The sequence below is a fragment of the Macrotis lagotis genome, chromosome 7 (genome assembly GCF_037893015.1).
Source record: "Macrotis lagotis isolate mMagLag1 chromosome 7, bilby.v1.9.chrom.fasta, whole genome shotgun sequence".
NCBI lineage: Eukaryota > Metazoa > Chordata > Mammalia > Peramelemorphia > Peramelidae > Macrotis > Macrotis lagotis.
Genome location: NC_133664.1, coordinates 140,899,316 through 140,915,750, shown reverse-complemented (window position 1 = coordinate 140,915,750; position 16,435 = coordinate 140,899,316). Strand labels below are relative to the sequence as shown.

At 33.6% G+C, this 16,435-nt stretch overlaps 1 protein-coding gene across 3 annotated transcripts in view; it reads left to right on the top strand.

The window, feature by feature from the left end:
- MDFIC (MyoD family inhibitor domain containing) overlaps window positions 1-8,469 on the top strand; it is a 117,028-nt gene extending 108,559 nt beyond the window's left edge. For all 3 annotated transcript variants that reach the window (XM_074193865.1, XM_074193866.1, XM_074193867.1), the window contains exon 5: window positions 3,352-8,469. In XM_074193865.1, coding sequence (XP_074049966.1) covers window positions 3,352-3,599 — 248 coding nt within the window. In that variant the 3' untranslated portion in view covers window positions 3,600-8,469. The remainder of the gene's footprint in view (window positions 1-3,351) is intronic.
- Window positions 8,470-16,435: the final 7,966 nt, after the last annotated feature.

Sequence of the window (16,435 nt, the reverse complement as noted above, 5' to 3'; positions counted from 1 at the left end):
TAGGTAAATTCTCAGTTTTTTAAACACATTCTGTAATTATTTTTATTTTATTCTTTTGGTTTTTGCAAGGTTTGTGAATTACCCAAGATCACACAGCTAGGTAATTATTAAGTATCTGAGCGGGATTTGAACTCAGGTCTCCCTGACTCCAGGGTTGGTGCTCTATAGACCAAGCTGTAATTATTTTCAATGGAATTTCTTTTTCTAACTCTACTAAGTCTTATTGGAAATATATAGAAATTCAAATAATTTAGTTGAATTTCATCTTCATTACTTTGCTGAGGTTTTAAATTGTTTCACTTAATTTTTAGTTGATTCTCTGAGGTTTTTAAAAAAACTATCATATCACCTATACAAAGTAATAGTTTTTGTATCTTTATCCATGCTTATTCTATTATTTTCTTTTCCTTGTTTTCTTCTCTAAGCAGCACTATATCTATAGTAGTGGTGACATTGTCATCCTTGTTTTACTAAAATCTTATTGAACGGACCTGTATAATAAAGATTCATTTATTCCTATGCATTTTAATATCTCTTTAAACAGAAATGGTTACTGAATTCTGAGAGTTTTTTCAACACCTCTGATATATATATATATATATAACCGAACTGATTTCCACACCCATCATCTTTAAACGCTTTCATCAATATCTGCCCCATCTCCTCTTCAGAAAAATCCTTAAAGTAACATCAAATCTAAACTTTTATTTCTAGACCCTTTTCTATTTATCCTTTAGGATCTTATTCAAGTTCCAGATTTTTTGACAAGAACTTTCATGCTCAAATCAATCTTCTCTCTCCTCTAAACTATTTGTAACTTACTCAAATAAGTAGAGACATAGAATTTTTGGAAGCTGAAAAGGACCTTAAAAGTTATCTAATTCAACCCTCTTAATTTATAGATGAATAAATAGTGTCAGAGCATGTGAATATTTTAAGATTGCTAACTTAGCTTTATTTTTTCTTTTTAATCCATATTTATGAGTTCATTGATACATAGAACTCCCCATACAGAACTTGTTTATACCAATGCAAGTCAGTAAATCATTATGCTGTTGAATATCACTTTAAACTTTTAACACATTGGTTATGCTTTTATGGAATTTGATTTGACCCATAGATTTTCCCATTTCCTAAGAGAGCTCTCCTTTACTTCATGGTACCAAGTCATTGTTTGGACTTCATTTTTGTGCTAGTTTTCTATATATAGATTTTAGTCTTATTATTAACATATAAGTTCTCTGAGAACAAGATACTAACTATGCCATCACTTCACATATTTCAAGGACTATTTCACTGTATATCTAAATTGACCTTTTAAATGTTGACATGTTGTGGTAGTGTTTTAATGTTCTTTATTTACATGGGAATATATATTTACTCATCCCTCCACAACTAAATCACATCAGATTTTTCTGGTTGAACCAGATTCTTATCTGAGTGCATAACATCATGTAAAATTTCTTGCTTAATTAGAAACCAGCCTGGGAACTGTCAAGTTAGAATAAGAACTCACTATTCTATTAACTTTTATATTACCAGTGTCTGTACATAAGGCATTGGCACCCACTCTTAGTGCCTGTGGGATTCAGCCAGCATTCTCATAGGCTTGTTGCAAAACCCAGCTTTAGAAACAGCCTGCCACAACTGAGGTGTTGCTTTAAAAAAATGTCATATGGATTTTCAATGAGTGTTAAGTAATGACAATAATAAACAACTACCAAACACTCAGCAATGTCTCTAGGTTTTCTTGAGGGTTTTTTGAAAGTTGAGTTGTTTCTTCATCTCCAGGTGACTTTTTGTGAACTGCCTCTATAAATCTTGAAATGTAAGTTGTTCCAAATGGAATTGGAAATGAATAGTATATCAGTATTTTATAATTTTAATGCAAAGGTAAACCCAGAGGAAGATAGTGAAAAATATACTGGGGAAAGTATTACTAAGGGTTTCACTGAAAGGAGCAGAATATATGCTACATATTTGATGTATTGGTTTTTTGCCTAAAGAACTATTGTCTATTTAATATTACTCATTTATTACAAGGGACAGCTAGATGGTACAGGCCTGGAGTCAGGAAGACTCAGCTTCCTGAGTTCAAATCTAGCCTCAGACACTTACTACTTGTGAGACCATGGACAAATCACTCAACTTTGTTTTCCTCAATTTCTCATCTGGAGATGGGGTCATAGTCAAACAAATTGAAAACAACTGAATATCAGCACAGTTTGTTACCCCCCAAAATGCTACATATTCATAGCATTCATTAAAGAGTAAAATAATCTGTTCATTCAGCAAAAGACTCACTTTGAAATTAAACCTAGAGCATATAGTAACATAAAGAAAACAATAATATAATATTTATAACTGAAAAATTATAAGTTATAAATGTGATAACTGAAAATATGCCTGCCAACTCCATCACTGCCCCATTATAATTCTGATAAGTTTTGGAAACATAGTTTGTAATCACAAAATGTCAGAGTTGGAAGGAATCCCCCCCAAAATCATCTAGTCATATACCTGAATATACTGTTAACCATCTGAATCATGAGGTCCCTTTTTTAAGGCCCTCACTAAAAAGAAAATTCACTACTACTACCCAGTATGAATAAATGAATGAGTAAAAAAGCATTTATAAACACTTAGAATTTCCAGCTAAGCCCTGAAGATTTCCTTCCTATCCAAATAAAAAAGTAGAAAAAGTAAGATAATCTCTTAACCTCCACTCTCTTAGATGGGCTGTTTTCATTATTAAAATGTAAACTCATTGAGGGAAAGGACTAATTCAAGTTCAAAGAGCATGTTTAAGTATTTTGTTCAGAGAACAAATTCTGAGTTACTTTAGAGTGTTTTGATATGTCCTTTCTAAGCAATTGTAGTGTTGCTTCCACTGCTCTCAGGTGGTAGAAAGCTTAGTAAATGCAGGTAGATGTAGGTGAGGGATGTGAGAAGGTATGCAAATATGATGAAATAATGGCAAAATGACTGTAGTGAGAGGGATTGGGTTAGGCTAGAAATTGGGAAAGACTTCTCAATCAGAAACTTAGGTCTCTAGGTGATTAAAGTATAGCTTATTTCACTTTTAGATTGCTTAAATTATTTTTTAAATAAATCGTTTCCCTTATATCCTCTATTCATTCGATTTTCTAATTATAACATTCAGGAGCCATTTGATTAATAAGGATGATCTTTTTAGCATTTGATATGAAAAAGGGACCTTTGAATGGCACATGGATAGCTATTAATTTTTTTTAAATCTGTTGTCATTATTACTCTATTGACATGTATTATTATTTTTCTCTTTTTCTTTCTCTCTGTGGTATGCTTGACAATTGAATGAACATTATGAAGATTGCTGTGTTCACTGTATCCTGGCCTGCTTGTTCTGTGAGTTCCTGACCCTCTGCAATATCGTATTAGGACAAGCATCATGTGGCATCTGTACATCGGAGGCCTGCTGCTGTTGCTGTGGTGATGAAGTAGGAGATGACTGTAACTGCCCTTGTGACATGGATTGTGGAATAATGGATGCCTGTTGTGAATCATCAGACTGTTTAGAAATCTGTATGGAATGCTGTGGAATTTGTTTCCCATCATAAATATTTATCCCTTATTTTATTTTGTTAAAAACTGGAGTTTTGGGGTTTTGTAAAAAAATTTTCCCATTTTGGGAAAAAAAAGCATCCCAAGATTCTCATGAAACAACCCAGTTACTTGCACTGTTGCCTCCCTCTTTTTAAAGAATCTTTGAAAACTCCATAACATAACCAAATGTCTATGGTTTTATGTGTGAAATTATAACTACTTTTTTTCTTTAATAGGTTGCTTTAACTAAAATGGGAGATTTTGGGGGGGAAAAACACAAGATAGTTATTTGTCTCCTACTTCTTAGCTAGATTTGTGAAAACCATTCCTGGAAGCTTCCTTGCTCCAAACACATTTATTTCTAAATGAGTATTTAAAAAAGAAACTTTATTTTTGTTATTTGTCTATTGATGTTTAAAATGAACTGTTTTTTTTGTAGTTTAAATTAGAGAGAACAAACTCAAAGCTGTCTTAAAAACAAAATTGTGGGAACTCAGGTCTCAGAGATTTCCCATATTTGTTACTTGAAGAATTTAGTTTCATACCAAACTTTAAAGGTCAAGATGAAAACTCTGTATTCTTAATCAGTAATAATTAAGTATACATAGAAATTTTAAAGCAGTAAGAAATACCCTATTTAGAGGGGGGGAAAACATGTCAACTAAAACAAAAATGTGTATTGTTTTTAACTGATTATTGTATTTTTGGTTTCATTATGAGGTTTTATGTTGATAAAGGTAAAGACTTAAGAACCGGATATAGTGTATTCAGAATGGAGAAATGCCAGTGCCAACATGAGGAGCAGCATTGGTAAATTTGCAGTTTAATTTGAAACTGCTATTTTTGTGGGTGTTTGAATTTTTGGAGTTGTTTGGGTTTCTTTTAGATTTTAACCAGTCTTAAAACAACAGATTACCTACCATTCCTTAATAATATGATGAAAATCTGATTTCCATAATTATGACTTGACTAGATTTCAAGATTTCCAGTCCTGAAATGAACAAGTCATCAATTAGACATAACACGTATTCACCTTATGCATTAGGAAAGTAGGAAAAAAAACAAGGAAAGTTAAAGCGAATTTGAGTCTTGCAACATTTGTTAAAGTTCTGTTAGAATTAGGAGTATGTTTTCCTACTTTGTGTCTCCTACTGTGTCTTGATTTTTCCAGATTGTTAAACTTGGTTTATTGTAGAGATGTTACAGAAGCACATTTTTGGATTGATATTTCTTAAGTATCTATGTAATTTATTGCTTGCCCCATTCCTATTAACCATTGTTGTCTGTTGCAATTGAAGAGGACCAAAATGACTTAACAATGTCGGGGTCAATGTACAGTGTATCCCACTGTGGCTGATCAAATTAATTAACTAGACTCTTTCCAACCACCTTTTAGCTTAGATAGCCTTTTAAAAAGGCATTGCTACATTGGTCTTGGAAATGCATAACCACAGACTCCAAGGACAGAAGTGCCATCTGTTACCATATCCCTTTCATGAAACATAAGTTAATAGTTATTCCCTATGTTGTTCAATGCTATCCAGTACTTGCTGACCCAATGGACTATACTGTCCATGAGTTTGTCTAGGCAAAGATTCTGGGGTGGTTTGCCATTTCTTTTTTCAATGAATTAAGCTAAACAGAGGTTAAGTGATTTGCCTAGAGTCACACAGCTAGTGTCTGAAGGTGAATTTGAACTCAGGTCTTTCTGAGTTCTCAAAGTCCGGCGCTCTGTCCACTGAGCCACCAACTCCTTTATTTCATGTATTGCAGAACATAAAAAGTAAAACAGCAACAACAAATTTTCTTTACTCCTGTTTGTGGTGCATTTTATAAACTGAGGACTTTTGAGCTATTGAATTTAAAATAGAGTGCTAATGAACATCTTTTCCCCTTCTTCCTAAAGAATGCCTTCTATTTGTTAAACCAAATATAAGAGCTGTATTGTATTTTAGCATAACCAGAATCTCAATATTTATATGTACCCAAGCCTAATATTCATATACTCACTAGATATTTGAAACATTACAGATTATGAGTATCATCTGTATAGACGTATACAGTCTCCTAATGACCTGGAATTAATAGATTGTTTCATTTTTTTTCCTGAAAATAATTTTTTACTGAGTGATGTCTGATATTTAAATGTATTCTGCTATTTTCTATAGAAATATCAGCACTTTTGTAATATATGTCTCTGTAGCAGAGAACCTTAGTTAGATAATGGGATTTGATTTTTATATTCTCAAAATTCTTTTTTGCCTACTTCAGACAATCATTTTGTAAGCACCTTGCTTAATAAAACCAAAGCAGAAATAAAATAGATAAATGTGAACTTGTACTTTGGAGCACCTGTTTCAGAATTTCTATGTACAAAATATCATGGAAATTGTGATAAGTTCTATAGTTTACAGTTAAAATTGGGGGGGGGCAGATTTCTAACCCCCTTTTAAAAAAATTGGTTATTCAATCTTTGAATTTTATATTAACTGGATCTTGTATTATCTTAAAGAACTATTTTGAAATTAAAGAAATAGTAACTTAATGTCGAATCATTGGTATATTTTTATGTCAAGCTCTTTCATTGATTTTTTTCCTCTTTCAATGCTTTTTTCTATGTTTTAAGACTGTTACTTTTTTTTCCTGAAGACTGACTTTGCTAGTTGTATCATTCAAATGTGATACATGGACATAAATGACAAATAGTCATAATATACTCTGACATCAGAGTTTTGCTTTATTAAAAATTGTTCATAAATTTATATAAATTGAATTTGAGTTGGCAAATTCTCCCATGATCAACTTTAAAATGTTCACCTTTAACTTATTAAAAAGCTAACTTTTACTGTATGATTAAACATACTGATCATTCACAAGTAGTACACCAGGAGTTTTAGATTTAATAGATCTCATGAGAATGAAAATCATCAGAAATGTTCAAATTATTCTAAAGAATTCTCCTTCACATTGCATAAGTAATATTTAACTTAATATATTAGGATAGTTGGTGTTTGATTAAGCAAATGATCAAGCTCACTAATTTAGGAAACCCTTGACTATATCTTGGAGCATAATAATTTTGATGTTTGTTATATTATTATGGATAAACTAACTATTAACCTGCAGTAGGCTTTTGCTTCACCTTAGTACTTTCCTCCAGACTAGATGTTGGCAGCTAATTGAATGATTCCAAATTTTCAGGAGATTTTTCATGGAGTGCCCCTGGGGAATCTATGCTTGGTCCCCTACTATTTAACATTTTTACTAAGGGGCTTGCATGAAACCAGAAATGAAATGCTTATCAAATTAGGAGGTGAAACAAAGTTAGGAGAAATAGTTAACATATTTGATGACAGTCATGATGCAAAAAACCCCACTAATATGCTAAAACTTAAGGATGAAGCTATTGAAATGGAATTTAATAAGCACAAATAATTGATTATGATAATTTATTAGAGGTTATAGGTCATCTAATATAGTGCTGCTCTTTTCTTTTTTTAAAAAAAAGAGAAGGAAGCTGAGGCAGAAGGAAATGAAATAACTTGCTTAAAGTCACTTGGGAATTAAGTGGCAGATTTAGAATTTGAAACTAGGCCCTCTCATTCCAAATTCTATGCTTCCTTTTTTTGATATTTTGATTCCTTTTTAAAACTTGAGTTCAGACAACTCATAAATACAAGATGGGGAGACCTGGCTAGTTAGTAGTTCAAAAACATAGGATTAGTTTTAAGGGACTTTCAAGTCAGTATAAATCAATGGTGTGATATGACCATCAAAGAAACTAATGAAGCTGATTGATTAACAAGTAATGATATAATGAATATTATAATGAGAGGTGGGCTTATTCTAATGAGCCTGAGAGATGCGACTGATCTTGCAGTGTTGGTCAAAAACATTTATCTATACCCATTCAACTTGGTCTAGAGGCAGACTAGAGGCCTAGAGGCAAAAGGGGGAATCCACTTTCCCTCAGATCTATCTGACTAAAACACAATGGACTGGAACTCATCAATTCCCCTAGACTAGAATTTCAGATCATATCTGAATTTTCTCAGTTTCACCAGTAGGTGCATTTTACCTAATATTTCATCTTATCATCAGTCTTCCCTTCAAAGGTTGACTGGATAACCTATGGGGATTGATTTAATTCAATAATTGGTTATTAATAAAAATATTCACTTCTCTTAAAATTTAAAATTGCAAACCTTAAAGCTAAATACTAGCTAGCTATTATTAAGTTTTAATTTTGTATAAATCAAATGATTAACAATCAAAAAATTTATGTAGAAGTCTAGAAATTGTATGGTTTTCTTCTTAAATTCTAAATAAATGGTTGCTACCAAATCATAAAATGAGTCAGCTCATTCCTGAAGAAACTATTTTTTTCTAAGCCATTTTAGAACTTACACCACCATCATCCTTTATAACAAATATTATTTAACAAATCAGTTCAGAAAAATTAACCAACTTATAAAATAACTGTATGACATGCAGTATTCTACACCGTTGGCCCTCTCTTCTACAAAGAAAGGCAGGAGTTACTTTCTGATTTCTCTTCATTGGGGCCTTAGCTTGAAAACACATAGCAATATCTGTCAATTATAGCCAAAAAACCAGCACCAGTAGATTTAGTTCAACATTTAACTAGATTGTGCATCCTGCTCTCCCCATCCCTCTTTTGTCTTAGAAGCAAACTTTAAACATCATTTTTATACTACTATTACTTTCCATTCATGTGAAAAATTATGAATTGTAAATATAATTTGGGAGTAATTTTGATATCTCTCCTTAATACCTTATTCTCAGTGAGAATTCCAATATTGAAAAACCTAATGTAATTCTCTAAATTACTGATAAATACTTCCTGCATCATTTTCAAACAAGGATATAATTATAAAATTTTAATTTGTATGACAATGCTTAAAATTATTTTCCTAAATAACTCAATTTTAAGTTATTTTTAGTTCTCAATTTTCTTTTTTCTTTTTTCTTCCCAACCTATTGAAAAGGTTAGAAAAACAAAACCCATTACAAATATATAGTCATACAAACCAAAGTGCCGCATGAGGCACATTAGGGTAGAATTATTAACAAAATTGGGAACAGAAAAGCAAATTTGAACAAATGCTTTCTAAGTTTTGCTTTAAAAATTGAAAAGATCCCTAAGTGCTGCTGTATAAAGGGGTTAGAGGCAAAGGAATTAAGCTCCAAGACCAAGAAAGAGGGTGCATAAAAGCTCCTGATCCATTTGACACAGTTCATAGCCTTTTGCAGAAAGAATAAAGTCCTGTTGAGCAAGGAACGAAAAGATCTCATTATAGGAGGAAGCCAAACCATACTGAAGACTGGGCACTAGTAACTATTTCTAAAAACAGGCCTGCTGTTTTATATTGAACCAATCCATTTCTTAACTTGGTAGGTAGCAGTGTAAAGATGGAGCCAATCAGCTTGATCCTGTACCAATTACAGATGTTGAAGTGTGGTTTCAAAGACCTACAAATAGTTAATGTAACCAGCTGTGTAGTGGTGAAACAAAAGAAGAGTTAAATGTTCTATTTAGAAGCCTAGAAATCATTGTTCACCATGTGCCTGATTTTCCAAGTTGTAAAGACTACATTGTGGCATCATTTAATGTGGACCTCAAAGGAGAATCCCTAAATTATAATGCAAAATACTTTCAAGGTCCCTAAGAGTACCTCAGAGATGAGAAAAATAACCTCTAAAAGTAGCAAACTCAGATGATGCTGCATCTGTTATCCCCTCTGCAGCAATTGACTTTATTGGCAGTGGATTTACAGAGAAGAAAGATATCTATGGATGCATATTATGTTAAATCTTATTAGATCCTCAAAAAGAATAATTGGGCATATTTACACAATTACATTTTAGTAAACTATTAGGCCAGCTTAACTATAATATTCTTGTAATATTACATTAAACAGCAATCCAAAAGCAATTTAACTGCTGAAGACTTTTTATCTAATTATTCACAAATTAATGAAGAAAATTAAATTCCAATCACTGGAAAAATGAGGCAAGGGTAAGAATCAGGACTATAGATTAGTTAAAGCAAAGATATGCAATGCATAACAGAATTAAAGCATTTCTTTTATTCAAACTCAGTGCTTAAAAAAGAACAAATCCATCATCTTGAAATTTGACTTGTAGCTTGACATTAAAAATAATATGAGTAGAATTTTCAGTGGGGTAAGCACAAAACTAGTTCAAGTAGTGTCACTCTCAATTAACGTACTCAGGTGGTGTGCCCATTAAAATTCCCACTTGTGGGTTCAGCTCGCTATGCAAATGGGGTCATTACCTGGAGAATTTAATTGGGTATGACACTGGGAGTAGGAATTTTCCTTTCAAAATAAACCTACTTGCACACATTTTCACTAGAATTCTGATTATTATATATGCTTCATATTGTTTTGCTCTATAAATATTTACTAAAAATCAGACTGTCCTTGCTTAATTTTTCTTTACAAGTGACTCAGAATACATCCAAATGATTTTAAAATGGTTTCGTGTGTATAAGTAAGGCTGGTTAGAATAAGCCTTTTGTAAGTTATGTTGTTTATCAAAACATTTTTATAAATCTTTCATGTCTTTTCAAACCACCCTTCACTTGTGGGTACATTTTCAGTGAATGTTTTCATCATTCAAGGACAAGTATCCTTTTCTTGTGCTCTTTGGCGTTTATCTGGAGATCTGAATAATGAATACTTTAAAAGTACCACCTGCATTGTTGTCCATACACTAATTCAACTAATAATACTATGGAGTTGTATCTGGAGCACTTTTATAGTTCTTTGTGAGTGCTGTGTAAATACAGAGGCCCAAGTGGAAAAGCCAAGTGTCTCATTCAGGAATCAGAGCCAGAGGTATGATTGTTATTATTATTATTATTATTATTATTATTATTATTATTATATTATATTATTAATAACTGACATTTATATAGCATTTTAATGTTTATAAAGTACTTCACACACATTGCATCATTTGATCTTTGAGACAGCCCCGTGAGGTGTAGGTACCTATAGCAATCATTATCCCCATTTTAGAGTTGAAGAAACTGAGGGTCAGAGAAATAGTATTTTGATCGCACATTTGGTGTCAGAGGCAAGATTGGAAATTAGCTCTTCCTGACTTTGCTTCTTGCTTTCCATCCACTATTGTATACCACCACTCCTATCTTAATTCTTCTTGAAGAGCTCAGACCATGGGATCATGATAGCAAAAGTAATAACTTTAAAAGGTGATGTGTAGAATATGGGGAAAGTATATCCTAAATATAAATAAATGAATGAAAAAAGCAGTAAGTCCTTATTATGCAGAAAGAACTGAGCTAAGTTCTGGGGATACCAATAGAGAAACAAGACAAATCCCTACACTCAAGGAGCTCATTTTCTACTAGAATGCTGAGGGAGGGTTACAGCTGTGAGTTTCATGGAAGGACTCCCAAGGACTGTAGGTGTTTGCAACAAAATAGATGATAATGACTCTTTTTCAACATCATTTTCATTCATAAAAACCTATCTTTCTTATGTTAAGTCATCAGTGCCAAGAACTTTGGTGATAAGAATGTTTTTTTTCCCCAAATCCTCAGTAAACTGGGGCTATCCAGAAGGTGTATAAAGAGAAAGTTCTCCCTGCAGGGGCAGGGAACCTTTTTTTTTCCCTGTCAAGAGCCATTTATATATTTATAAATTCACTCCTAGGCTTTATTTGATCCATCATTTAATTCACCCCTTAAAAAAGTTCCCAGATATATTGAATTTCAAGCCCCACCTGTAGGTCCCTTGGCAAACAGTCAGATCAAAATGGCCCCCAGGCCAAAGGTACCCTACCCTTGCAAAGAGAGAAGTAACCTGGAAGTGGGACTGAAGTAGCTAGTGGTGTTGCTCCTAGGACTCTTGAACTTGGTTCATTGGTGACAATTAGTGGAACTGTGGTTCTGGAGTCAGAGGATCTGGGTTTGAATCCTATGTCTCTGCTACTGCCTGTGGTGACTGAGAAAAGAACTTCATCTCAGTGGGTCTCATTTATTATATTCATAAAATTGAAGCAGTTGATCAAGGTGACCTCTGAAGTACATTTCAATTTGAATTCTAGAGTCTTCTTTATGGCTTCTACAAGTGAAATATAGACATTATAAACTAGTATTTAACAAGAGTATTTTGATTAGCTAGAGTTTCTTATATATTACAGTGATATTGTGATCTGTGGATACAGTACCACATCAGGTCACCATAAACTTAGTTTTTTCTACTTCCTAACTCATAAGTTTCTATAAGTGACTCACAGTATGACCTTGAAGAAAGAATAATATTTGCTGCTTACCTCATAGGTTACCTTGAGTATTAAAGATACCTCAGTAAAAGCCTTCTCAAATCTCCGGAAGAGCTGTGCCATATAATCTAAATATTTATGACTGTGTGAGATTATAGAGGAAGCCAAGATTTTACCATTAGTTTGCCCTAGCTTCAAACCCAATGAAAATATTTTTCTTTTCTTCAAAAATAAAAAAAAAACAATAGCATCAAAATCCATCTTCGAACAGAAACAAAATTCTAATAAAGGCCAATTGATGAGGAAACATAACATTCATAAGTGAACCATTGGGCAGGATTTTTAATAACTGTAACTCTATGGGAAATTTTCCATAGACTATCAAATATGGGTTCAACTCACAGACATACCTTTTTTTCTATGATATTTCTAATTGTGCCCAGAGGCTAAGAAAGAGTTGGTGCATACAATAAATATAATCATTTACATGCATGGAGTTCCCTTTGAAGTTAATAGGACCTTTGGAAAGGGGAGTCACCAAGAGAACTGTTCCCCAATAAGAACTAAGTCCTCTGTTCTTTATATGCAGAAATATGACAAACTCATCTTGTACTTGCTTGCTGCTTATCTTTTCTTTGTGAGTGAAGTTCAAATTGGAACTGAATTCAGTACCATGTGAAGGGGAAAGGAAGATGGGGGTGCAGTGGGGTGAGGGCAGGCACATCATGATTCTCAACTGTTGTACTCATTTACAAACAACTCTCAAATTCAATTCCTTAGTAAGCTTCAGGTCCATTTGTCTGATCTCTCCTCAGAAACAAAAAGGGACTCATTAAATACTGAAACAGATAAAGTGATGAAATATCAGATATGACTACTAGACATTCATTTTTGCTCCCAAATTGGAATTGATGTGACTTTTAACCAATTTTTCTGACTAGATAGATAGAAAAAGAGGATCTATCCCTGGGATTTGACTTGGATTTTCACCATTTCCCACCCCTGAAGAATTAGGTGCAAACCTTCACTGTAAGGATTCCTAAGTCAATGGGATTTCCCATTTATCTCACTCCTGATGTTTTTGCTTTTATCTGCTGTCATCTCCCATTAGAATATAAACTCCTTGAGGGTAAGAGCATGTCTAGCATGTTTTTATTTGTATTCCCAGTATTTAGTCCTGTGACTGGCATGGCATAGTGAATAGATACCCTGAGACTATGGAAAGCCTGGCTTAATGTCCCACCTCTGATATATACTGATTACATGGATAAATTAACCTCTGAGTATTCCTAGGAATATCTCTAAGATCATAAGTTGCTGAATAGATGCCGAACTCTATAGGAAAAGGGAGCTTCCTTATCTGGAGTTCCCTAAACCAGGAAAAGAATCAGGATGGCACACAATAAACAATAAATATTCTATGTCATTTTTCTCATACGTGCATAATAAACATACTTAGTCAACTTTTCACAGAATCCTTTCACGTCTGTCTCTCTGCCTGTGTCTATGTCTCTCTCTCTGTCTAAATGTCTCTTTATCTCTATCTCTTCTCTTTCACTCTCTCTCTTTCCTCCACTTTAACAGGCAGTGTAGTTCTCCTTCAGATTGCCTCACCATGCCAAAGCAAACACACTGATAACAAATAAACCCAGGAGTTTGTAGATATAACTAACAGCCTCAGGCAGTTGCATATCTATTCTTCCTTCTTGGCTTTTCATCATGGTAGTTTATAGGATCAACAGTATCTCACCTAAAGGAACTGACTGGATGGGTAATATATATAGCATGAAAAATAATCTTATTATTAACATCTTCAGCTTTTAAGAATTCTATTGCATTGATTATGTAATCTTCATTACACACTTTTTTTTTAAAGTTACCATGGCATAGTGAATAAAGAGATACCCTGAGACTATGGAAAGCCTGGCTTAATGTCCCACCTCTGATATATACTGGCTACATGGATAAATTAACCTCTCAGTATGTCTAGGAAAATCTCTAAGATCATAAGTTGCTGAATAGATGCTAAACTCTATTGGAAAAGGGAACTTTCTTACCTGGAGTTCCCTAAACCAGGAAAAGAATCAGGATGACTGGAGATGGCCCTGGAGGTGAGACAATCAGGAGTGATTTGCCCAAAGTCATTGCAGCTAGATTTTTCCTAGTTTACAAATAAATTAAATCACAGAGAAGTTGCTACAGAAAGTTAGTAAAAGAGAACAAAAGTGATAAGCTTCTTGACAGTCGGGATTGTGTGTGTGTATGTAACCAAGCACAGTGCCTTATATTGATCTTAATAAATGCTTGTTGAAGAAACTAGATGAATGAATGAATGAATGAATGGATAGATAGATGGAATGGATTATAGCCAAGGGCTCTTGGTTTCTCAATTAGGTTATCTCTTAGATTTGAATATGGGTTCACCAAGATTTTGCCCAGCTGACAAAATGTCACTCATCTCACATTTAGTCAGCCTGTCACCTTATTTTCTGGTCACACATCTTTATGATCCTGTTCTCTGTGCTGTTTCTCCTCCACAGTTATTTATAGAAATCTGTTGCTCTTTGCATGGCATTCAACTTTATTCAGTGCCTGCCCAGTGTCAGGTACCATGCTGCATGCTAGAGATACAAAAATAAACATTAAATGATATCTGCCCTCGAGGAGCTTAGATTGTAGAATCGAGATTGTATTTCAGTTGAAAATGGATCCAGCAGAGCAGCTAGGTAGGGCAGTGGATAAAGCACCCACCCTGGAGTCAGGAATACCTGGGTTCAAATATGGTCTCAGACACTTAATAATTATCTAGCTGTGTGGCCTTGGGCAAGCCACTTAACCCCATTTGCCTTGCAAAAACCTAAAAACAAAAACAAAAAACAAAAAAAAAACCCAAAACAAAACAAAACAAACAACAAAAAAAAGAAAATGGATAGAGAAACTGATATATGGGGAAGGCAAATGTATTGTCATACAAATACAAATACATGATGTTTATCCCATGATAAAGACCTTGACAATAGGGAGGTGATACCATGACAAGCATGTATATTGGATTTGAGTGAAGGGGTGCCATGCTACATCATCAAATTCACTTTCTCCTCTGGAACCAGTGGGCCACATATGAATCTGCATGACTGGAGATTACTCTGGATGCAAGACAGTTTTAAGTGACAACCAAAATCACACACTGAATGCCTAAATTTGAACTCAGGTCTTCCTCTACCCATTGTGTCATCTATATTCCTACATGGACACACAAAAAATCCATATACACCCAGAAAAATATAGATTAGAACTTAAAAGCAGAAGTCATCTAGTCCCATTCATTCATTTTCCTGATGCTCAGAAAGATGAAATGACTTGACCAAGTCTACACAAGTAGTAAGTAGCAGATCTCAGGATTCTGATCCAGGTACTCTACCCTATTCGGCACCTATAATATAAATAGCAGATAAGTTATACAAGATGGACAAGCTGTTGAAAAACTAATGCTGAAAGAAAATTCTCTGGCTAGAGTATATACAAACTTGTTTGACCTTATCTTTTTTTCCTTATTGAATTGTCATTACTAATCAGTTTCTAATTGATTGACCACTGGATCTTTTTGTTTGTTCTTAAGGTACCTTGGTTTTTCTGAGACTTCAGTACAATCACTTTGGGTGAAGTACATTTTGAAATTTTCATATCAAACAAAGCTTCAATATCTTTCCACATTAGGTTTATTGAATTCTTGTAGGGCTTTCCAAAGCTATTCTGATTGCTTATTTCTCTATTCACAAGAAATTGTAAAAAGATTAAAAGAAGTTAGATTCTTGAGACTTTTTCAAACCTTTGAAAAATGAGATTAAATTAACCTAGCAAACAAAGGTTTTTTTTAAAAAATTCTTTTTTTTAATCAAGACCTCTAGTTTCATTTGCATAAGGAGCTCCTAGTGAGTAAACTCCTTATGCAGGTCTATATTCTTTACAATTTTTAGTCTTGGAGACAAGTCTGAGGTCACTAAGAGGCTGAGCATCCTCCTCAGAATCACATAGCCATGTGTTAGTGGAAGGATTTTAACCAGTACTTCTTCATTTTTAAGTCTGCTTTCTAGCTACATTATCTCTCAATCCTTTTCATGAATGCATTAATCTTCCTTATTACTTTACAGATTTTACAAAAAAAAGAGAGAAATGGAACAAAATGGTTGTATTGTTTTAATGTTCTCTCTGCTTGCCCTCTCTCATGAGAAGAATTAAAGAGATCCATGATTTAGATAAGAAAATCAATTTATGTTTGGCAATTACATTTTAAAATGAATATTAGATTTCATGAATGGTCATTTTCATCAGGTGACTGGTCTATTAGGAATGATCCTCTTTGAACTTAAGATGATCCTTGGAAAACAGACAGAGACTATTCCTAGGACCATACTTAAAAGACTTTCTACCTACACATATCAGAATTTGCATTCTGTTGACGTGACTTTAAGAACCTAGAATCAGTTCCAAAGGATTATTGATGAAAAACACTTTCTGCCCCCAGAGAAAGAATTAATACTGACCAAAGCATACT